Source organism: Chlorocebus sabaeus, chromosome 20, assembly GCF_047675955.1.
Source record: "Chlorocebus sabaeus isolate Y175 chromosome 20, mChlSab1.0.hap1, whole genome shotgun sequence".
Lineage (NCBI taxonomy): Eukaryota > Metazoa > Chordata > Mammalia > Primates > Cercopithecidae > Chlorocebus > Chlorocebus sabaeus.
In genome coordinates, this window is record NC_132923.1 from 90322123 (window position 1) to 90341825 (window position 19703).

At 54.3% G+C, this 19703-nt stretch overlaps 2 protein-coding genes across 15 annotated transcripts in view; both read left to right on the forward strand.

Annotated features, from left to right (window-relative positions):
* Positions 1-2730, forward strand: part of MKNK1 (MAPK interacting serine/threonine kinase 1) — a 46297-nt gene extending 43567 nt beyond the window's left edge. For all 13 annotated transcript variants that reach the window (XM_007978887.3, XM_007978879.3, XM_007978874.3 and 10 more), the window contains one exon: positions 1349-2730. In XM_007978887.3, coding sequence (XP_007977078.1) covers positions 1349-1387 — 39 coding nt within the window. In that variant the 3' untranslated portion in view covers positions 1388-2730. The remainder of the gene's footprint in view (positions 1-1348) is intronic.
* A 6127-nt stretch (positions 2731-8857) lies between these two features.
* On the forward strand, positions 8858-14685 carry KNCN (kinocilin). 2 transcript variants are annotated; one of them, NM_001357069.1, is given in 4 exon segments: positions 8858-9116; positions 10185-10253; positions 10935-11009; positions 12383-14531. In NM_001357069.1, coding segments are annotated over 4 exon segments (375 nt in total). In that variant the 5' UTR covers positions 8858-8965; the 3' UTR covers positions 12463-14531.
* The last annotated feature ends 5018 nt before the right edge of the window (positions 14686-19703 follow it).

Here is a 19703-nt window from a genome sequence, read left to right on the forward strand (position 1 = left end):
CTTCTCCAAAGGGGCTCCCTGCCCATTTCCCCTCCTCACTCTCTTTTCCTCTACTCTGGATCTATCTCTCACCCTTCCCTGCCTTCACCTAGATTGCTTCCTCTGCCCTCCAGCACCTTAAAGGCCCCTCCTAGCACTGTTGGCAGGAAAAAAAAAAAAAAAAAAAATCTGTTTTTCCCATTGAAATGTAACTTACAGCCCAAAGATAGACCTTACCCATGGGTTATTCACACGCGGCTTCCCTCTGCCCTTGCATGTGGTGAAAGGAGCAGGAGTGAGGGGCACGTACAGTACTAGATGGACGGTGATAATAGTGGCCACTAGGATTAAGGCCTTACCATGGCCAGGCATGGTGGTAGGTGCCTGTAATGCCACCTACTTGGGAGGCTGAGGCAGGAGAATCGCTTGAACTCAGGAGGTGGAGGTTGCAGTGAGCCGCGATCGCGCCACTGCACTCCAGCCTGGGCGACAGAGCAAGAATCTGTCTCAAAAAAATAATAAGTCCTTACCACATGTCAGACGTGGTGCTAAGGGCTGCATACAATTATATCCATAATCTTCACGATGAATTTAAGAGAGGTGTTCCAGATGAGAGAGGTGAGGAGTGGCAATCAAGTTAACTTGCTTAAGGCCACACAGCAGCCCTGGGCTGTTGGACTCTGGAGCCCTTTCACAGCTGGATTGCCCTGTTCCCAAAGAGCCAGGGCTAAGCAGTGTGGGAAACCGTTTTGGCACCAGCCTCATGGCCAGCTTTTAGGAGCTACACAAGGAAGTCGTACACCTCCGTAATCTCAATTCGTGTGACCCAGTTGCTCTTGCCCAATTTGAGTTCCTACCTGACTCTCTAGAGCAGCCTCCAGATGCCTTTAGGTGCCAAACCTCAGATCCACCTTAGAAGATTTATTCTGCAAACCCGAAGTGCCTGTCCCTGCTAGTCCTGAGCTAGGTGCTGGGGACGTGACATAAGCAGCGCAGGCCTTGCTCGGGGAGCTTTTTCCCCACCCAGGCCGGGCGAGGGAGGGACAGGTGCGTTTAATGTGCCCGGTCTCTGCCCCTGGTAGACCTGTATGTAGCGTTGTGGGAGCTCAGAGGAGGGTACCCTGAGGAGAAGGGGGAGCTTGCCCTTACCATCAAGTCCAGGGATGGTACTTGGGGCTCAAATTACAATCCCTCAGTCAAGCCAGATTCCAAACCTAGGCAAGAACTACTTTGGAGAGAGCAGCCCGTCCCGGCTCTGGGAAATCTGTGGGAGTGCAGCGCCACAGCAGCGAGTGGGAGTGTCCCGGAGCTGGCCTGGCTGACCCCAGAGTCCTGGTCCTCTTTTCTGTGCTTTCCCCCGGCCCTGCAGGAACAGCAGCACAATGGACCTGACGCTCTTCGCAGCTGAGGCCATCGCCCTTAACCGCCAGCTTTCTCAGCACGAAGAGAATGAACTAGCGGAGGAGCCAGAGGCGCTGGCCGATGGCCTCTGCTCCATGAAGCTTTCCCCTCCCTGCAAGTCACGCCTGGCCCGGAGGCGGGCCCAGGCCCAGGCAGGCCGTGGTGAAGACAGGAGCCCGCCCACAGCACTCTGAAATGCTCCAGTCACACCTTATAGACCCTAGGCCTGGCATTGTCCCCCTGGAAACCTGTGTGGCTAAAGTCTGCTGAGCAGGTGACAGCATCTGCTCTGTGGCTCCACTCAGGCCTTTTCATCTACGGAGGCACTAAAGTTCCCACCAACCCCCATTTCCCTAGGGTCCTGGAGGAAAAAGCTTTTTCCAAAGGGGTTGTCTTTGAAAAGGAAAGCAATCACTTGTCACTTTGCATAATTGCCTGCAGCAGGAACAGCTCTTCGCTGGGCTCCACCTGCTCACCGCCTGCAGATCTGGGATCCGGCCTGCTCTCAACGCTGTAGCGGCGGCTGCGGCTGCAGCCTGCAGGGAGAAGCAAGAAGCATCAGTTGACAGAGGCTGCCAACATGTGCCTCTTCCCTCTCAGCTCTGTCACCCTCCTCTGGCGGTCCTTCCACCTTCCTCTGTCCTCCGGATGTCCTCTTTGCCCGTCTTCTCCCTTGGCTGAGCAAAGCCATCCCCTCAATTCAGGGAAGGGCAAGGAGCCTTCCTCATTCAGGAAATCAGATCAGTCTTCCGATCTGCAGCACGGAGAAGCACATAATCTTTCTTTGCCGTGACTGAAATGTGTCCCTCATTTATCATCCCCTTTGATTGTGATTGCTGCTAAAGTCAGTTGTATTTTGTTTTTAAAAAAAAAAAAAAAAGTTTGGTTTTTTTTTAACCATGCTGTTCCAGCAAAGATGGGACCTTAATCTCCCACTGCAAGCCCATGAACTTCCCAGAGAGTGTAACGGCTTGCTCTTTCTGGAATGTCCATGCATTTGGGTTTTAATCAGCAGTGCCCTATTCTAACTGATTTTAAGCTGTTCCTATGACAAACTTAGAGACAGCGTCGGTGTCTGCTGCTGTGTCCCCAGGTCTTGTGTGGGTGGCACAGATCTGGGCAGTTAGATGGAGCTCTGTGCCTGAGGTGAAGCCACACTGGGGTGAAGCCTCACTGCCCTGTTTGAGCGACGCAGTGCCTGCTGCCCGAGTTCATGAAGGTACAGCCATTCAGATAAGCTGAACTGTTGAGTTACATAAAGAAAATAGATTTGCATTTGTCAGGCAGACGTTTATACAACACCATGGTGCTTTTATACATTGTGCTTATTTTAATAAAACTGAAATTCTAGCTGTGGCCTATTTGGTGGTCCTCCTTTTACCTGCAGACCTGAGAAGGAGACTGGCCTTCTAAACTGGGGCTAAGTCCAGCCAGGTGGGGAGAAGGTATCTCTTATCAGGACCCCTGAATAAAAACCACATTGGACACAAAAAACAAGGTGAAGGAGAAATTGCTTTTTTTTTTTTTTTCTAGGTGAGGAAATGAAATTCATCAAACATTTATCAATTGCTTCTTCTGTGCCAGGACCCAGAAATGAGTAAGAAACAGCCTCTGCTTTCTAGGAGCTCCCCATCAAGTGGTAGAGGTGGTATCAGCGACCATGACACAGGAGACTTCAGAATGTACTTTGATAGATGTCCTCTGTGCCCAGCAGCCCATAAGCAGGAAACAAATTTCCCCTCTGTCTAAAGCATTACTAAGCCTTTATCAAGGGGGTGTCATGTGCCTGGGACTATGCAACAAAGAAAAATGGCGCCTCCCATCCACAGCCCTCATGTACATCATGCAAAGGACTTTGGTGTCCATTGTCCCAGGCAATCCTCAGAGCCGGACAGGAGAGGACTGGAGTGGAAAGGACCTTTATAAGTTCCCAAGGAGGTGGCAAGGGAGGTCTGAGAGTCTGGGCGGTGGCCTGGGTGCTGGTGACAGCTGCTTTCCCTCGGGAGGGCAGAGAGGGGAGATGGGATTAGGGCTCTTCCCTTGGGACAGGTGACGGGCCAGGCTCCCAGCTGTCCTATGCCATGAATGCCTCCCCGTTGACAATACATACTGTTTGTTGACAGTCTTCCCTTGACAGTAAGCCTGACACCCTCACATCCCTTTTTCATCTACCTGGAGTGGGCTTGGTGAGGAAAACAGACCTGCAAAATCTGACCCTTTTGGCCCACAGACTCCCAGCCCCTGGAGACCCAGAACCAGGATACGAGTTCTATCCCTGAACTCCAGCCCGGCCTAGTGGGAGGCCCAACAGGAATGTGACTTCAAGGGGGCTTCCTAGGTCAAGCACTCTCCACCCCTGGCCCACACCCTGCCCAGCTGCAAGTCCCCCAGACTCTCAGGCCTCTGTGCCTTGGCTCAAGCTGTGGCCTGTCCCAGCCCACCTCCCCAGCCTGGCCCACCTGGCAAGGCCCCTCTCATCCTGCATGGCTCTGCTTAAACGCCATGACCTTGGTTTTGGCTGACCTTGGTTTTGCCAGCATTGTCATCCACTTACTAAGTAACAGGTACTTTCTAAGAAGTTTACGGGCATTAGCATTTAATTCTTAGCAGTCCTATGAGGTAGGTACTATTATTTTATCCCACTTGACATGAAAAACCAAGCAGAGAAAGGAAAAATAGCTTGCCCAGGGCTGTACAGCTAGGAATGGTGGAACTGGAATTCCCTCCAGGAAGGCTTGGGACCCAGCGCTGTGCTGCCTGCATTCAAATCCCTGCTCTGCCACTTACTAGCTCTGGGGCTTGGGCCAGTTACTTAATCTCTGAGAGTTTCTTCAACTATAAATGAGGATGATAGTGCTTACTTCATGGAACTGTTGTGAAAGTTACAAATTAATAAATGCAAGTGTTGAGAGCAGTTCCAGGCCCACATAGTAAGTGCTCCATAAATGTTAGCTATTATAGTTTTAGCTAATCGAGTAGTCCCCATTGATCCACAGTTTCGCTTAATTCCATAATTTCAGTTACCTATGGTCAAAATAGATGAGTACAACACAATAGGATATTTTGAGAGACAGACCACATCCATATAACTTTTATTACAATATATTATTACAATTGTTCTATTTTGTTAATCTCTTACTATACTTAATTTAGAAATTAAGCTTTATCACAGATATGTATATATAGGAAAAATCGTAATATATAGAGTTTGGTACTGTCCATGGTTTGAGACATCCACCAAGGGTCTTAGAACGTGTCCCCTAGGGATAATGGGGGACTCCTGTATTTACTGTTGTCTGCCAGGGCAGAATTACACAACTCACGGTCCCAGTGCGGGAGACGAGCCCTCCCTGGTCCTTGGCTCCGGGAGCACTCTACAGAAGCACTGTGTGCTGTGGAGACAGATCTGGGGCTCTTCAGATGAGCCAGGCCTCTGTCCCTCTGTGGGATCCTCCTGCAGACAGGCTGCTCCGTCCCTCCGGGATGCAGCCCCTGGCCCAGAGGGGCAGCTATGGCACAAGGGGAAGAGCCTGAAGTGAGGACCAGAGCCCTGGGTTCCAGTACTGCCACTATTCACTGGTGACCTTGGAAGTCCTGGCTCTGCTGGACAGAGGCAGATCCGGCAGACGCACTGAGGAGGCTCTGAGACCGCAGACCCCCTTTCAGGCATGGGATCTGCGATGATGGAAGGCAGCTCCCCAGCTCCAGAGCTCTCGCGTGGGCGGGGCCTAGAAGGAGAGAGCTGGTCCCAGCCAGTTGGAGCGTCTCAAGCCTCAGACCTCTCTTCTAAAACCTAATGATCAGGCCTTGGCCCCAGCCCCAGCCCTGATTCAGCTGGACCCTGAGGACTCCTGTCTGAGAGCCTCTGGGCACAGGGACCCGTCCTGTCTTTGTCCTTCTGTATGTCTACCTACCTGGGCTCTGGGGGCCCCTCCTCCCTCCTGGCCAACTGCCCCTTCCAGACCCAGCTCCATGAACAGTGGTGCCTTGGTCCCATGCCAGCACTCCAGCTGCTTCAGGTCTGGAGGGGGCTGAGGAGCAAGGTCCCCCCAAGGCTGGCACTTTTGTTGCCATGGTAGCCGTTGCCTTGGAAGCCGCTTCCCTGACTTCAGCTTCCAAATGGTCCAAGAAAGCTACCCGTCCTCTGGGGTATTGGTGAATTAATCATGCTCTTTTCCAGGGTTCTCACCCCTCAAGGAAAATAAACAGAACCAAACCAGACTGGGGCCTTTTCGCCCACTGTTCCTCCCCACCCCCACGCCATACTTGGATTTCGTGCACTGAGAAGGAAGGAGCATGGGCAGACGCTCTCCAGCCCTTGCCTCAGCAGGAGGCGGAGAGAAGAGACTGGGTGATGGAATTCAGCAGTGTGCCCGGGGCCTTGCCATGCCTGAGAACTGTGGCCTCCAAGAGCACCCAGGTTCAGCAGGGAGGCTCTGATGCTTGGGAGGGGTGGAGGGTTGGTGGGGAGATGGAGCCCTGGTGCCTTGGGCCTCCCTCTCAGCATGACTCACAGAGAGGTTCCTGAACTCATTTACCTATTGCTGTGAGCACATCACTCAAGGACACACATACCTTTACTTTTTCAGAGCCCAAATTGAGGGAAGAATTGGCAGGCCTCCCTCTCTACATCACAACTGTTTTGGAAGCCTTCAGTGACACACTCGTGGTCCTGAGGGAAAGAGGCAGGCCTTGACTGATTTTCGTTGTTTTTGTTTTGTTTTGTTTTGTTTTCTGTTTGCTTGTTTTGAGACTGGATTTCACACCCATCGCCCAGGCTGGAGTGCAGTGGTGTGATCTCGACTCACTGCAACTTCCTCCTCAAGCGATCCTGCCACCTCAGCCTTGAGCCTCCTTGGGCTCAATCGATCCTCCCACCTTAGCTTCCCAAGTAGCTGGGACTACAAGCATGCACCACTGTGCCCAGATAATTTTTGGTTTTGTAGAGACAGGGTTTTGCCATGTTGCCAGGTTGGTCTTACACTCCTGGCCTCAAGCAATCCCCTGCCTCAGCCTCCCAAAGTGCTGGGATTGTAATCCCACCATGCCTGGTCCCTTGACTAATTTTTTAACACAATGTCTCCCTCTGAAGGTGGGGCTGCCAATTCCTCCCACCTCAACTAAAACACTGTTGAAATTCAGGGGCAGATAGGCCAGAGTACTTCCCAGCGGGGCAGGATCCATGAGGACTCTGGGGCAATTCTCCTGTCTCCCCATGTCTTGGATTCCCCACCTGTTTTATAAAGTGCTGGGACGGCCCTGGTTCTGTGATCTTGGAACTGATAAAGGCCTAACGTGCCTCTCCTTTGAGGTCAGAATGTTTTCTGAGATCTGAAGCAGTGCACAGGTGCCTCTGCCACCCCCGTCCCCATCACCAGACAAGGCAGTGGGCTCGGGGAAGTGGAATGGCTGGCCCGAGCCCCATAGTGCAAGGTAGAAAACACGGCCCCAGGAGCTTCTGTCTTGGTGAGGGTGTGAGAGAGTTGCCCTCAGCCTTAGACTTTGAGAGGAGCCAGAAACACGTTTCATGGACAATTGTTTTGGAGGCTCCTTCTAAAACTAAGTCAGTGGGGGATCAATTATGTGTGACAGAGACATGGGCTATGATTTGATGCCTAATTAGAGGAATAATCAGATCTCATCCAGGCAGGAGGCACAGCGGATGCTGGCAGCAGCTCTGTGGCTGGGGAGTGCCCAGCTCCAGGGGCTTTCCCTCTGTGGGGGCCAGGAACACAGTCCAGGGCCCATCTTTGTGCTGTAGTCACCCCTCTCTACAGACTCATCGTGAGCTGAAGCTCCGCTTAGGTGACCCTGGGCCTTCTCAGGTCCCCTTCTCCACATACAAGGAATGCCTCTTGCTAGAGACAGAGGTTCCCATGTGTCCACAGCCCTCCTGTTTGATGACTGGAGGTGGTCGTGCAGTCCAAGGCCTCTCCCTGAACTCTGTCCTTGTGTCCAGAAGACTAGCTCAGCTCCCTCCCAGCCACAGCATTCTGGGGAGCTCACTCCTGGAACCTGCCCTCAAGGGGCTGTCAGTCTACAGAAGAGATAGAACAAGAACAGGGCAGCCATGGAGGCAGGTGGAGGGACGAGAAGTTGAGCCTGGTGACATGAGACTGCATATGCGGTGCAGAGAGGGAGCATCCAAAGAGAGGCCAGGGAGGCTGGTGACGGGACTCTGAGTAGGATTATGGGACCCTAGGAATTGTGCCCAGGTGCAGGGCCAGGCCGGGGCCATATTCTGGGATTGGGAAGGCCCCGATCCATAAAGAGTCAAATAATGCAATGAATGATGAAGGCTGGAATTAGGGGCCGGGGCAGGGCTCAGGGCTGGGCTGGGTTGGTGACCACTGCCCAGCCTTGGGTTGGGGGATCCTGCAAGTAGCTCAGATGGGCTGGGTGCAAATACTCAGTTCAGCGGGTGGGAAGGCACCAACCATGACCCAGCCCCTACCAAGTCCTCTTCCCTACCCCACCCCTTAGGTGTTTTCCTCCTGCCCACACCAGCGCCACCACTGCTCTTCCCTGTCACTCCCAGTCAGGGATCCCCAAGGTGGCTAGAAGGGTTCACCCTCCATTCCACTGGCCGCTAAAAGGGGGGTGGGTACCAAGCCCACACCTGAGGACAAGGAAGTCCCGTGAGATCAAGCTTCAAAGTAGGATGCCCTCAGCCCTGCCTGGGAGCCCAGAGGTGAACAGGATAGGGATGTGATGGGCAGGGGTAGGGAGCAGACTTGGAGAGATGCCTCTCCCTGCCTGCTTTCTGTCCCAGGTGCAGTTCCTGTCTCTTGAGCCTCCTGCCCTGTGTCTATCTCAGACTCCAAGCAGAGACCCCAGGTGCACCTCCAGGCCAAAGGGCAGAGCACAGCAGAGTGGGCCCTGAGTATGTGACCAGGAGTCTCCTCACATCCCTGGCTTCTGAATGACATGCAAAGCCACCAGCTCATTCTTCTCCCTCAGGAACCAGCAGTGGAACCTGGGCTGACTGCCTGCTGGGCCCCGGGACCCAGACAGCCGCTCACATTGCAACCTCATGAATAACTCAGCACCTCCCTGCTGCCTACATCTCTGAGGAGCCTGTGGCCCCTGGACCAACTCCCCCTTCACCCCGCCTCTCATTGCTTTAAATTTTCATAGGCTGAGGCTCAGTGGCAAGTGAGTGGCTCTAGGAAGATGGGGCGGGATGTCCTGGGCAGGGGAGCTTGAACTCTCCTGGGTGGAAGCTGGCAGGGAAGGATCCTATGGAGCAGGCCCAGCTCCCTAGAACTCTGGCAGCCAAAGCAGAAATGTGGCCAGACAGGAGTCCCAAGGGTGGGCTTCATCTTCAGAGGGCTTTAAGAGAGGAGGAGTAAGCTGGGTGACCTGGTACAGATCCCTGGTCAAGGTGGGACTGGGGGATCCCTAGTGGAGCAGTGGGATAGGACTTCAGATAAATCCCAGGGTTCCCCGCCCATAATCTTACTGCCCAGAAACTCCCACCCTGAAGTTGGAGCGCCAACAAGGGGACATCCAAGAGCCCAGAAACTTCCAGGATTTTTCTGGGTCCAGACTGCACCAGCCGGAGGCAGTGCCCCTGTGGGCCTGCATGGACATCCCCATCAGCAGCAGAGATTTCCACTGCCTGCAGCTGGCCTGCGTGGCTCTCGGGCTGGTGGCTGGCAGCGTCATCATTGGCATCTCCGTATCCAAGGCTGCAGCTGCCATGGGCGGTGTCTTTATCGGCGCTGCTGTTCTGGGTGAGCAGGGGCTGGGATGGGATAGGGAGGGGAGATTCTGGAGGCGGGGGCAGAGGCATGGTCAGGTAAACAAGGAACAGGGAAGGGCTGGGTCAGCAGGAATCAGTTGGGGAGAATGAAAGCTAAAGGTGTGAGCAAGACCGCCATCAAGGGCACAGGTGGGAGAGGAGGGATGCGCTGGGGCTCCTTCCAGCCACGGGGAGGAGACAAGAAGGGGAGCTGGCTGTCACACTCCTTTCTGGCTGCTCCCACTGGCTCTCCAGCCCCAAGTTCTAGACTCTTGGATTTGTGGTGGGATTCATCAGCCTATCTGGGCAGAACAGGGTGTTGATGGCGGCAGGTAAAAGGACAGAGCTCCTGAGGACTCTGAGCCAAGACAGGCTCCAGCTTAGAAAAAGGGTTTCCTCTTCTTTCCCTGTTTGCCTCCACAGCAGCTGTGTCCATCTATCTGTCTGTGTGGGCGAGGCACACTGATGGCCCCTCAGTGACGCTGAATGCCATCCCTTACCCCACCCCACCCTCCCAGGCCAAAAGCAGGACCAGAAGCACCAGGCTAGGGGACTTTGGGTGTCTACACCTGCAGGTTCTGGCACAGATGCTCATCGGGGGATGGAGTTGGGGCAGGCAAGGCAGGACTGGCTCTGCTGCTCCTGCTCCCCAGGTCTGGGTGGAGAGCAGCATGCTGAGGACAAGCGCCCAGTCTGGCAAGCACGGGGGGCTTGCTCGCTCTCCCTGGGGGCCCTGGGGGAGCGTGGGGACGGCAGAGAGGCAGCGGTGCTGTCAGCCAGGCTCATTCCAGCAACCTGCTTTTCACCTAGGCACGGTGGAGCCAGGCAGCTGGGGCCTTCACAGACTGTAGCCCCTTCCCCAGACAGGCACTGCCCCCCACAATCCAGATGCACACGCCCACGGGCTCACATTTACACACTCACAGTCCCAACTCTGCACACTGTGCTCCTCCTGTGCACATCCATATCTCACAAATCACCCCTCAGGCTCCCAGCCCACCCCCAGCCTCAACATTCACCAGACCCTCCCCATTACAGAACCTCCTGTGTCTCTTCTCAGGGTTCCTCATCTTGGCCTACCCCTTCCTGAAGGCTCGGTTCAACCTGGACCACATCCTGCCTACCATAGGTGAGGCCTCTCCCTGACCCCAGCAGACCCCTCTGCCAAGGACTGTTCCAGACCCTTTGTGTGTTCGTCTGTGATCCACTGTGCGGCTGGGCTGAGCCCATATGAGACCGCTCTAGTTGTCTGTGTTAGAGCTGCTGTGTGTGTGTGTGTGTGTGTGTTGTGCAGGCGTTGCCATGACTACAGCACAGCAGAAGTCGGCCCGGTGCCTGCAACAAAGGTGCCTGAACCAGCTCAGAGCCGGAAAGTCCATCTCCCTTGAGAGATTTTATGACTCCCCAAAGCGTCCAACATCTCTAAATAACTCCCTCTTCATCCCTGAGCCCCCATGAAAGATCCTCTGTTTCCCCTAAGACCCCATGGCCTCTGCATAGTTCCCACCACATTTCAGCGCCCCAAATACAGGCTGCCATCTCCACCAATCCTATGGGGCTTTCCAGGGCCCCAGTTCTCCCCAGGACCTCACTTCCCTAAAAGATCTGCCATTTTCTCCTTCAAGGGCCCAGTTCTTTTTCTCCTGCCCAAATCAGCCCAGATCATGTGAGACCTAAAGGAATGCAGTGGAGCAAAGACAGCATCAAGGATGGAAACTAGACAGCAAGAACGACTTCCCTTCCCAACCTGGGCTTGATTTGGGGAATGGCTCGGTGACCACGGGGGGCTTGGGGTGTTCTCATCCTGCAGGAAGCCTAAGAATCCATCCCCATCCAGGGCCAGACCATGGAGAAGGAAGATCCAGCACCAATGGCAACAAGGAAGGTAAGTTTCAGAAATTCCCAAGCCCATCTTTCTTTTTTGAGACAGAGTTTTGCTCTTGTTGCCCAGGCTGGCGTGCAATGTCACAATCTCGGCTCACTGTAACCTCTGCCTCCTGGGTTCAAGCAATTCTCTTGCCTCAGCCTCCCAAGTAGCTGGGATTATAGGCATGTGCCACCACACCTGGCTAATTTTTGTATTTTTAGTAGAGACGGGGTTTCTCCATGTTGGTCAGGCTAGTCTTGAACTCCTGACCTCAGGTGATCCACCCGCCTCAGCCTCCTAAAGTGCCAGGATTACAGGCGTGAGCAACCGCACCCAGCCTGAGTCTGTCTTTCATCTCCCCTCCCTGACTGAGCAGCTCTGTGGGGCCTGGGAGCCTTGAGCGGCATCCTGAAGGGGCTTCCTCAGTGCAGGGGGATGGTACTGCTGGCAGTTCCCCCATGTGTGCAGTCAGACCCTTGCTGCTCCAAGCTGAACTGATCTTCTCTTGCTTATCCTGAGGGCTTCTGTCTTGCCCAGCATGGACACTGGGATGAGGGCACCTCCCTGCTTCTTCTCCTCCCTCCCCTCCCCCTCCTCCAGGTCCCATGCCTCAGTTTATTTTCCCACTCCCCTCTCCCAACTCCCCCAGGGTCAGAGGAGCTCAAAGGGACCCAAGGCTGGTGTGCCCAGTACCCAGGGCAGAGCTGGGATAGAATGGGGAGGGGGAGATGTGCCAGGGGACAGTTTCAGCCCAGTTTAAAGAGGCACCCATGCATACCAGCTTTGGGTACTAGTTTTAACCACCCCAGTTTAAAGTTCATACCCCAAACTGGGCATCTCCTTGTTCCTCCACCCCACACCTGGAAAAATTCCAGGGCAGGAGTTTCTCAATGATGGCCCCAGCCCAGTCTCTGCCACCAGTGGTAGGATGGCTAATACTCAGCAAAAGGGCCCATTCCAGACACTGCTCTGAGCCATGTTCATCTATTATTCACTCTTTTAAGTCTCACAACAACCACATGAGGGCAGTACTGTCATTAGTTTCATTTTACATATGGGGTAACTGAGGCACAGGGAGATTAAATAACATGCCCAAGACCACACAGCCAGGAAGTTCTGCAGCCAAAGCTCAAACCAGGCAGTGGGCTCCAGGGTCCTGCCTCTACCCCCAGCCCATGCTGCTGTCCTCTTGAAAGCCATCCTGACTGGAGGTACCTCCTTAAACTGGGCTGAAACTGTCACCTGGGATGTTCCCCTCTCCCCATTCTATCCCAGCTTTGCCTAGGTTCACCGGGCACCCCCGCCTTGGGTCCCTTTGAGTTCCTCTGACCTTGACAACTCCATGGGGACCTGTCTACTGAGGCAGTTCTTGTCCCTGGTCTCTCCCCCAGGAGCCCGCAGCAGCCTGTCTACCGTGAGCAGGACCCTGGAGAAGCTGAAGCCAGGGACCCGGGGGGCTGAGGAATGCTGAGGCAAAGTCTGAGGGGCTGCCCCATCTCAGTGCCCTCCTGGGTTAGAAAACCCGAACTGGAGACACGCCAGGCCCTGCAGACCCCAGAGCAGCTGGGAACAGCGTCTGGAATGGAGCCTTTTGCACTCGCCTGGCCAAGGCTCTCGAAAATGGATTCCACTGGTGTGGGCTGGGGCCCAGAGCAAGGAGTTGCTGGATGCCCCCACAGGGTTCCCGTGTTTCAGGCTCCTGCCCTGACCTTTCTTTCTGGACTACAGCTCAGCTTTGTTGCCTGTTCGATCTACTGATTGGTTTCTCTGGAATTTGGGGTCCAAGGCCCTGACTATGACCAGAATGCCCCAGTCCCTTGCTCTAACCTGGCTTCAGAAGTGAACCACAGGCCCACAAGAACCACAGACAAGGACCCTCCACCCCCACGGTCTAGCCCAGGAGCTCTAGAGCTCACTAGCCCAATAGAGGGGCTAGACAAGATTCTTTTTCAAATATCAAAATTCCTGGCAGTTCCTCAGGGACAGGCTCTGAGCAGCAGCAAATCAGATGGGGGATTCTGGGGGGCTCACAAAGGGACAGGTACAAACAACCTTGCCTGGGGGTCAGAGGAGGCGACTTCTCAGCTGAGCCCGGCCCTGTGACCCCTGGTGTCTAACTCCACCACTTAAGGCTTTTTGTGATCTGACTTCTCTCTTCCGCCGATCTTCTCACTGCTCCCTGAAGAAGCGAAACCTATTCCTGTCTCCAAGCTTTGCCCTGTGTTCTCCAGGGCCCTCCCTGCTTCTCTCTGCCTATCAAACTCCCCACTTTTAAAGGCCCCATTCAAAAAATCTCCTACCCACGTGCTCTCCTCATTCTCTTCTGCCAATCTCTGTCTTGCTGCCACCTTTCAGGCAGGGCTGAAGTCTTCCTTTTCACAAAACAACTATTAAGCCAACTTAAGTCTACTGAACATTGCCCCTGCTCTAGTGCCTAGCACTCGACCAGTAGGTGCTTAATAAATGCCAATGGCTTCAATTTAATGTAAAAACAATTCCCTAGGCTTTCCCCAGGAAGCCACTTCAAGTCCCATGTGCCATGGGTAGAGCAAGTGTGGAGCAAGGAGGCCCAGGTGTGGCCTCACAGAAAACACTGCTCCTCCCTCCACACCTGCACCCTCCAGGCAGAGTTGTGTGACCTCTACAGAGATGCCCTGTCCATATGGCCTCTGGCCTGGTTTAGTGAGCAGAAGACAAGCTAGAAATAGTGTCCTTCTTCCAGGATCAGTGGAGATGGCACTTCCTCTTAGACGCCTCCCCTGACTTTACTGTGCTTCCCAGCCCCAGGGTTTCCCTCCTTCACAGCCCAATCACTCTGAGTGGCCTTTGTCTATTTCCCCTCCTGAGAGTGGGAGCAGAGGGCCAGGCACCCAGAAGACACCCCAGTGGATGTGGGAAAACTGAAGTTTTCTGAAGCAGCAGAGTCCATCTCAGACGGGAAAGCTGAGGCCCCACTGGAAAAAGGACTCATCGAGTCCCATGGTGAAAGGTCACAGGGCCAGGCCTGCAGCCAGGTCTCCTATCTCTCCCTATCCAAGGCTCTATCTTCTGCTGTCCTCTGCACGGGCAGCAGGGATCAGCTCTCTGACCACAGTGTGACATACCTCCACAAAGGGGCTGCCTTCCACAAATGCTGGCCAGGTGTAGAGACTTCCGTTCCTTCAGCTGAGAGAAGCAACTTTCTCTCCTTGAATTTCTCTCCTCTCCACCCGATTGCTGCCTATTCCCTGCCCCTTCTCTTTTCCTTCATTATCATCAACAATAGCTCAGGCTGCTGGTCCCTCCTCAATCAGGAGGTGACCCTTCCTCCTATCCATCTTTTCGATCCTCACCTCAGTGCCCTAGAGATGCCCCAGGGTGGAGGGGATGGGAGTGGGGGATGTGGAGCCTGAGCTGTGGAGAGGGTGGTTCCCTACCCCCTGCCCATCAACCCCTCTCAGCCAAGCTCTCCCCAGGATGGGGCTAGGGAATCCCCAGTGCCTGGCAGGGCCAGGCACAGACAGATGCTGGGGGCCAGGTGCAATAAATCAAGGAATGAAAACATACAACAGCAAGAGCTATGTCCACCGGGGAAGAACTGGGTGAGGCTTCAAAGGACCCTTAAACTGAGTGGAAATTCTTGAGCCTGGTCCTCTAGTTCCTCTTTTTCCTTGCTGTGGGCTTCCTGAAACATGTTCCCTCCAGCCCAGGTGAATGTCCCAATACATCTTCCTCAAGTACATCCCCAGCCTCAACCTCCCCACTCCCATAGTCACAGGAGTAGTCAATGTGGAGACATGTGGCTTCTCCCCCTCACACTTTGAGAAAAGGTGAGGTCAGGCCCAGCTGGCATGGATAGTACGGTAGCATTAGGGAGAAGTAGAACCCTCCAATATTTCAGCATGGGACAGGGGCGTGGACAGGGACAGGTCTTTGAACCAAGCTCTTCCAGTAGTCTGTTCAAGAAAAGAAATTGGTTCTTTCCAATAGCCATTCTCACACCAGGACTGTGACTATGACTGTGCCTGGCCCTGGGCTGGGTGCTGAGAACACACAAGTGACCCAAAGGTGGAGAGTGCTTGGTCCAAGCAGTTTCCTTGAAGTTGCATGCCTGCTGGGCCAACCTGGAAGAGGACTGCCTAGGCTGGGGCTGGAGTTTGGAGATAAGACTCACATCCTGGTTCTCAGGGGCTGGGGCAAGAGGCTGTGGGGCCTTGAGCCTGGCTTTACCCGGATGCAAAGGGAGGATATGGTAGCCCTTCCCCACAGGGCCACTGTCAGCATGAAGGCTGCAGTAGGGTTTATGAATGGATGAATGAATGAATGAAGGCAGAGGTTGGAGAGATGTTCTTTCAGCTGAACTCCTCCAGGGTCTGAAAAGTCAGCACCTCAGTCTTCCCTCCCACACAGCCCAGCCTGGAGGTGGGCCTGCTGCCCAGCACTCCCTCCCCAGCCCTCAAACCAAAAAGCTCCTACACACCCCACCAGGAGATAGAGTCACCCGCTAGACAGGCTCGTGGCCACACCCCTTTCTAGGGTGCAGGATTGGTGGTTGATTGGAAGGGATGCTGAAAACAAGCCCATCCCCGGAAAAATTCCACCTCTCCCCCGCCCTACAGCTGCAGCCCGCTCCTGAAAAGGTGGAGAATCCATTTGAAGTTGAAGGCAGAGTCACTTTGACTTGTACCCGTGCCCTAGAGTGAGTTGCAATATATCCGTGCCTGGCTCTCGGAAAGTGCGTACGAGACGGTGTGGGTGGGCTAGGAGTTATTTGCAAGGGTGCTTGCAGACCGCGAAGCCTGGAGGAGAAGGGGAGAAGGACGGAACGGAGCGGAGAGGGGAGGTGTATGGTAAGAACCCCGCTCGCCCAGGGTTGAAGGGGAGCTGAGGGTCGGCGGCCAACGCTTGGAGGAGAGGGGCTCCGGGTGGCGGGAGGCGGCTGGGGACCCGCACAGGCCAGCGCGTTGGCCCCTCCCAGTCCACCGCCGCCGCTGCCGGGGCTGCGCCAAGGGAGCGGAGCCGAGTGGGAGCGGGTCTGCGCGTCTTTGCCCTGCGCGCAGCGGCTAGGGGTCCAGGACGGGGTGCCCTCTCCCACCCACCTGCTGATCCAGAGTCTCCAAGCTGCTCGGTCCAGGACCACCCCCCGGCCCGCCCGGAAACCCAGCCGCGTGGGAGAGGGCGACCTCACCTCCAACCCCCGTGCTGTGCGCCAGCCCAGGCCCTAGAACCCAGTGGACGGCGGAGGGGGTGCCCGGCCTCTCTCCTGGCTGTCCTGCGCTCAAGGGATCCTTCCTTCCTGCTGACCCAGGGTGCTCAGGGGTCAGCCGGGTCAGGCCCGCAGGGGAGTGTCCACGGACCGACTCAGGCAAGTGAAGGAGCTGTGGGAGGCTGGCGGGAGGGGGCTGAGGAGGGGACACTTACTGGAACGGGAAGAGACTCCATCCAGCCTGAGCTCCAGGGGACGGGAGTAATGCCCAGAGAAGCGGTCAAAAACCTGTAGCCGTGAGAGGACAGGGCTGAGAAAGACAGAGACTGATGCAGGAGAAGGGGAGACACTCCACAGGCATTGGCGGCTCCGGGGCTTCCTCTGCTCCACTCTGACCCCACCCTGCTCTGAACTGGGTAGGACTCTGCCCTAGAATCTCACCTGTCCCCTCTATGTCCTCCCCAAAGCCCAAAGTGAGGAGGGGTTGGAAGAGAAGAGAGCACAGAGCAACTTCAAATCCAAGAGACAGGAGAAGCCAGGAGGGCCCAAAACGAGCCCCTCTGACCAATGTCTCCCCCCACCATTTACTTAACCAACATTCACTGGGCCATTTATCTAACCCATATTCACCTGGGGAGAGGCAGGCACCCAAACAAGGTGGACGTAATCTTGGCCCTCAAGGAAGATGGCTAGGGCCTGCAGACCTGGATACAGGAGTCATGGCACCATGAGGGTATCAGGAGTTTAGGAGCCCTGATTTGCAGAGTTTCGGAAATCTGAAAGAAGGAAGGAAGGAAGCAGCATCCCAGCTGCACTCTGAAGGTAGAGCTGGGATCAGCCAAGGGAAGAGCAAGTAGGCTCATGGCTCAGGCACAGCGAGCTCACACACCTGGTGAGGTCAGCCCGTAAGAGCAAAATCAAGGCAGGGATGAGGAGGGTGGCAGGGCTGGGCAGCAGCTGTGAGGATCCTAGGAGGAGAGATGGGGCAGTGATGAGACTAGAGAGGAAGGGATGGATTCCGGGACGCTTGGAGGGGAGAGTCTGCAGGGCTTAGTGATAGATGGCAAATGTGTGGAGGGAAGCCTGGGGAGAGAGGAGCTGAGGATGAAGCCCAGGTTTTCTGGCTGGGTCTGTGGGCTGTGTAGGTGAAGATGAAATTGAGGGAACTGTATCCCAGGGGAAGAGTATGTTTCCAGGAGGGAGGCTTCAGTAGGTCCCAAGCTCTGGAGACGTCAAGTTAGCTAAGAGTTGAACAGTGTTCATGGAATTCAGCAAAAAGGAGTCAGCTGGTGGCCTTGGTGAAAGCAGAGTCTGTGGTGTGATGGGCAGAAACCAGACTGGAGAGGACTGGCTCTTGACAAGGAGGTGAGATATATACTGTAGACAGTGCTTTCAAGAAAGGGACAGATGTTAGCTGGAGGCAGATGTGGGGTTGAAGGAGGGTTTTGTTTCAAGATGGGAGAGGCCTTCTTAGATGCATCCAGTGGGAGGTGCGGTCCAGTGACGGGTTGGTGAGCTCAGACTAGGAAGTAGGAGGTTTCCCAGTATCCTTAAGGATCACAGTGATGCCAGGGATGTGGATGTACAAACAGCCCATGCCACCCAGCCGTGGTTTTTTCACCTACAAGGCTTAGCAGTTTAGGCATAGACTTGAGGTGGCACAAAGCCAGACTGTTGCAACTGAGGCTTTGCTGGCAGCTTTGGCAGAAGGACAAAGGGACAAGTTAAGTTGCAAGAGAGTAATGAAAATAAGTCAGTTTGGGTTCTTGGGTAGATGCAGACAGAAGTGGAAGCAAGAGGATCATGGAGAAAAATGCAGAGGTCCAGGGATTGCATGAGATCAAAGAACAGTTACAGCCAGAGGCAGTGTGGGGTTATGAAAGGCACAGATTTAGGAGACACACAGCCTAGGTTTGAATCACAGCTATGCCATATGTTACCATGATGTCTGTGACCTTAGGCGATTCTTCTAACCTCTCCGGCCTCTGTTTCCCAATCCATAAATTAGTGGCAGCAGTAGTGCTACCTAAGAGTTGTCATGGCACTTAAACGAGTTAATATATATAAAGGGCGGCCAGGCGTGGTGGCTCATGCTTGTAATCCCAGCACTTTGGGAGGCTGAGGCCAGCAGATCATGAGGTCAGGAGATTGAGACCATCCTGGCCAACATGGTGAAACCCCGTCTCTATTAAAAATACAAAAATTAGCCAGGTGTGGTGGTGCGCACCTGTAGTCCCAGGTACTGATGAGGCTGAGGTTGGAGAATCGCTTGAACCTGGGAGGCGGAGGTTGCAGTGAACCAAGATTGCACCACTGCGCTCCAGCTTGGGCAACAGAGCAAGACTCCATCTCAAAAAAAATAATAATAATAATTATATATATATATACACACACACACACACACACACACATGGCTTAGAACAGTGTTTGTGCTATAGCCGTGTCTGTATGGAGGTAGCAGTGGAGTTACAGTCGAGAGTAGGGTGTCAGGGTTTCTCAGATGTGGAATGGTTCAGGGTGATGAGAAGGGTGATAAAGTCCTGAAGGTGATGAGGTATGAAGAAGTGTAGCTGAGGTGGAATGAAGGAATTGAGCATTGGAGATGAGAAGTCAGGAAACTAAGAGGGCAGAGGGGCTGGGTGGTTGGGCAAAAGATGCTGAAATTCCTCAGGCTGGGAAGGAAAGTGGAGCTAGTTCCAGAGCCTTAGAGGGAAGGAGACAGATAGGAAGGGCAGTTCCACTCCTGCCAGTCTGAAGTCCTCTCTCTCCACCCCTCCAGCTGGCTCCAGGCAGCTGAGTTGCTTAGGGTAAAGGCAGAGGCCCAGGTTGAGGTTAGAGATCCCAGTCTGGCCACCTATATAACCCCTGCTGGGGACTGTGGCCTGAGGATTCTGTTGGGGAAGTACAAGAGCACCAGGAAGGACTGGAAGGGGCATCTTTGCCTGGATTGTTACAAAGGCTCGGTCTAACCAACACAAACCTGTGATTGCTCAAAGAAGCTTTCGGAGTCTTGTGCCACTGGGGCCTCTCAGCTGTGCTGGAAGCCAGCTAGACCATCTAGATCATCTAGATCAATCTCGCACTTCACCAATGGCAAAGCTGAGCCCCAGTGAGGGGAATGGTGAGTGCTTGCCTTTTGCCAGCATGGAGACCCATTGTGAATGGGTAGGCACCATCAGAGCAGCCAGAATGGAACTCCTATCCACCCATCACCTCTCCCGGGGGACTCCTGCTCTCAACCACCTTCCCTCCACCCTCACACTTCCAGGCAAGGAGAAGTCTCCAGGACAGCAGCTCATCTCCATCAGATAGGCAGGCAACTGACAGTGTGTCATATGTTGGCCTGTGTCTGCAACTCTGTGTGTGTAATGCATCTATGCATCTGTGTTTGTATTTCTGGATATGTCCAGTCACTGCGTGTGTGTCTGTAGTGTATATGTGTGTGTGTGTGTGTTCGTGCATGCACATGGGCTCAGGGAGGAAGATGATAGATCCCAGGAATCAGACACAGGAGCTAGAAAGCCACA

Coding starts and splice junctions, on each gene's coding strand:
- KNCN (XM_073007140.1), top strand. CDS start 8,966: ATGGACATCCCCATCAGCAGCAGAGATTTCCACTGCCTGCAGCTGGCC. Junction 9,117..10,934: donor TATCGGCGCTGCTGTTCTGG/GTGAGCAGGGGC, acceptor CTCATCCTGCAG/GAAGCCTAAGAATCCATCCC. Junction 11,010..12,382: donor CACCAATGGCAACAAGGAAG/GTAAGTTTCAGA, acceptor TCTCTCCCCCAG/GAGCCCGCAGCAGCCTGTCT.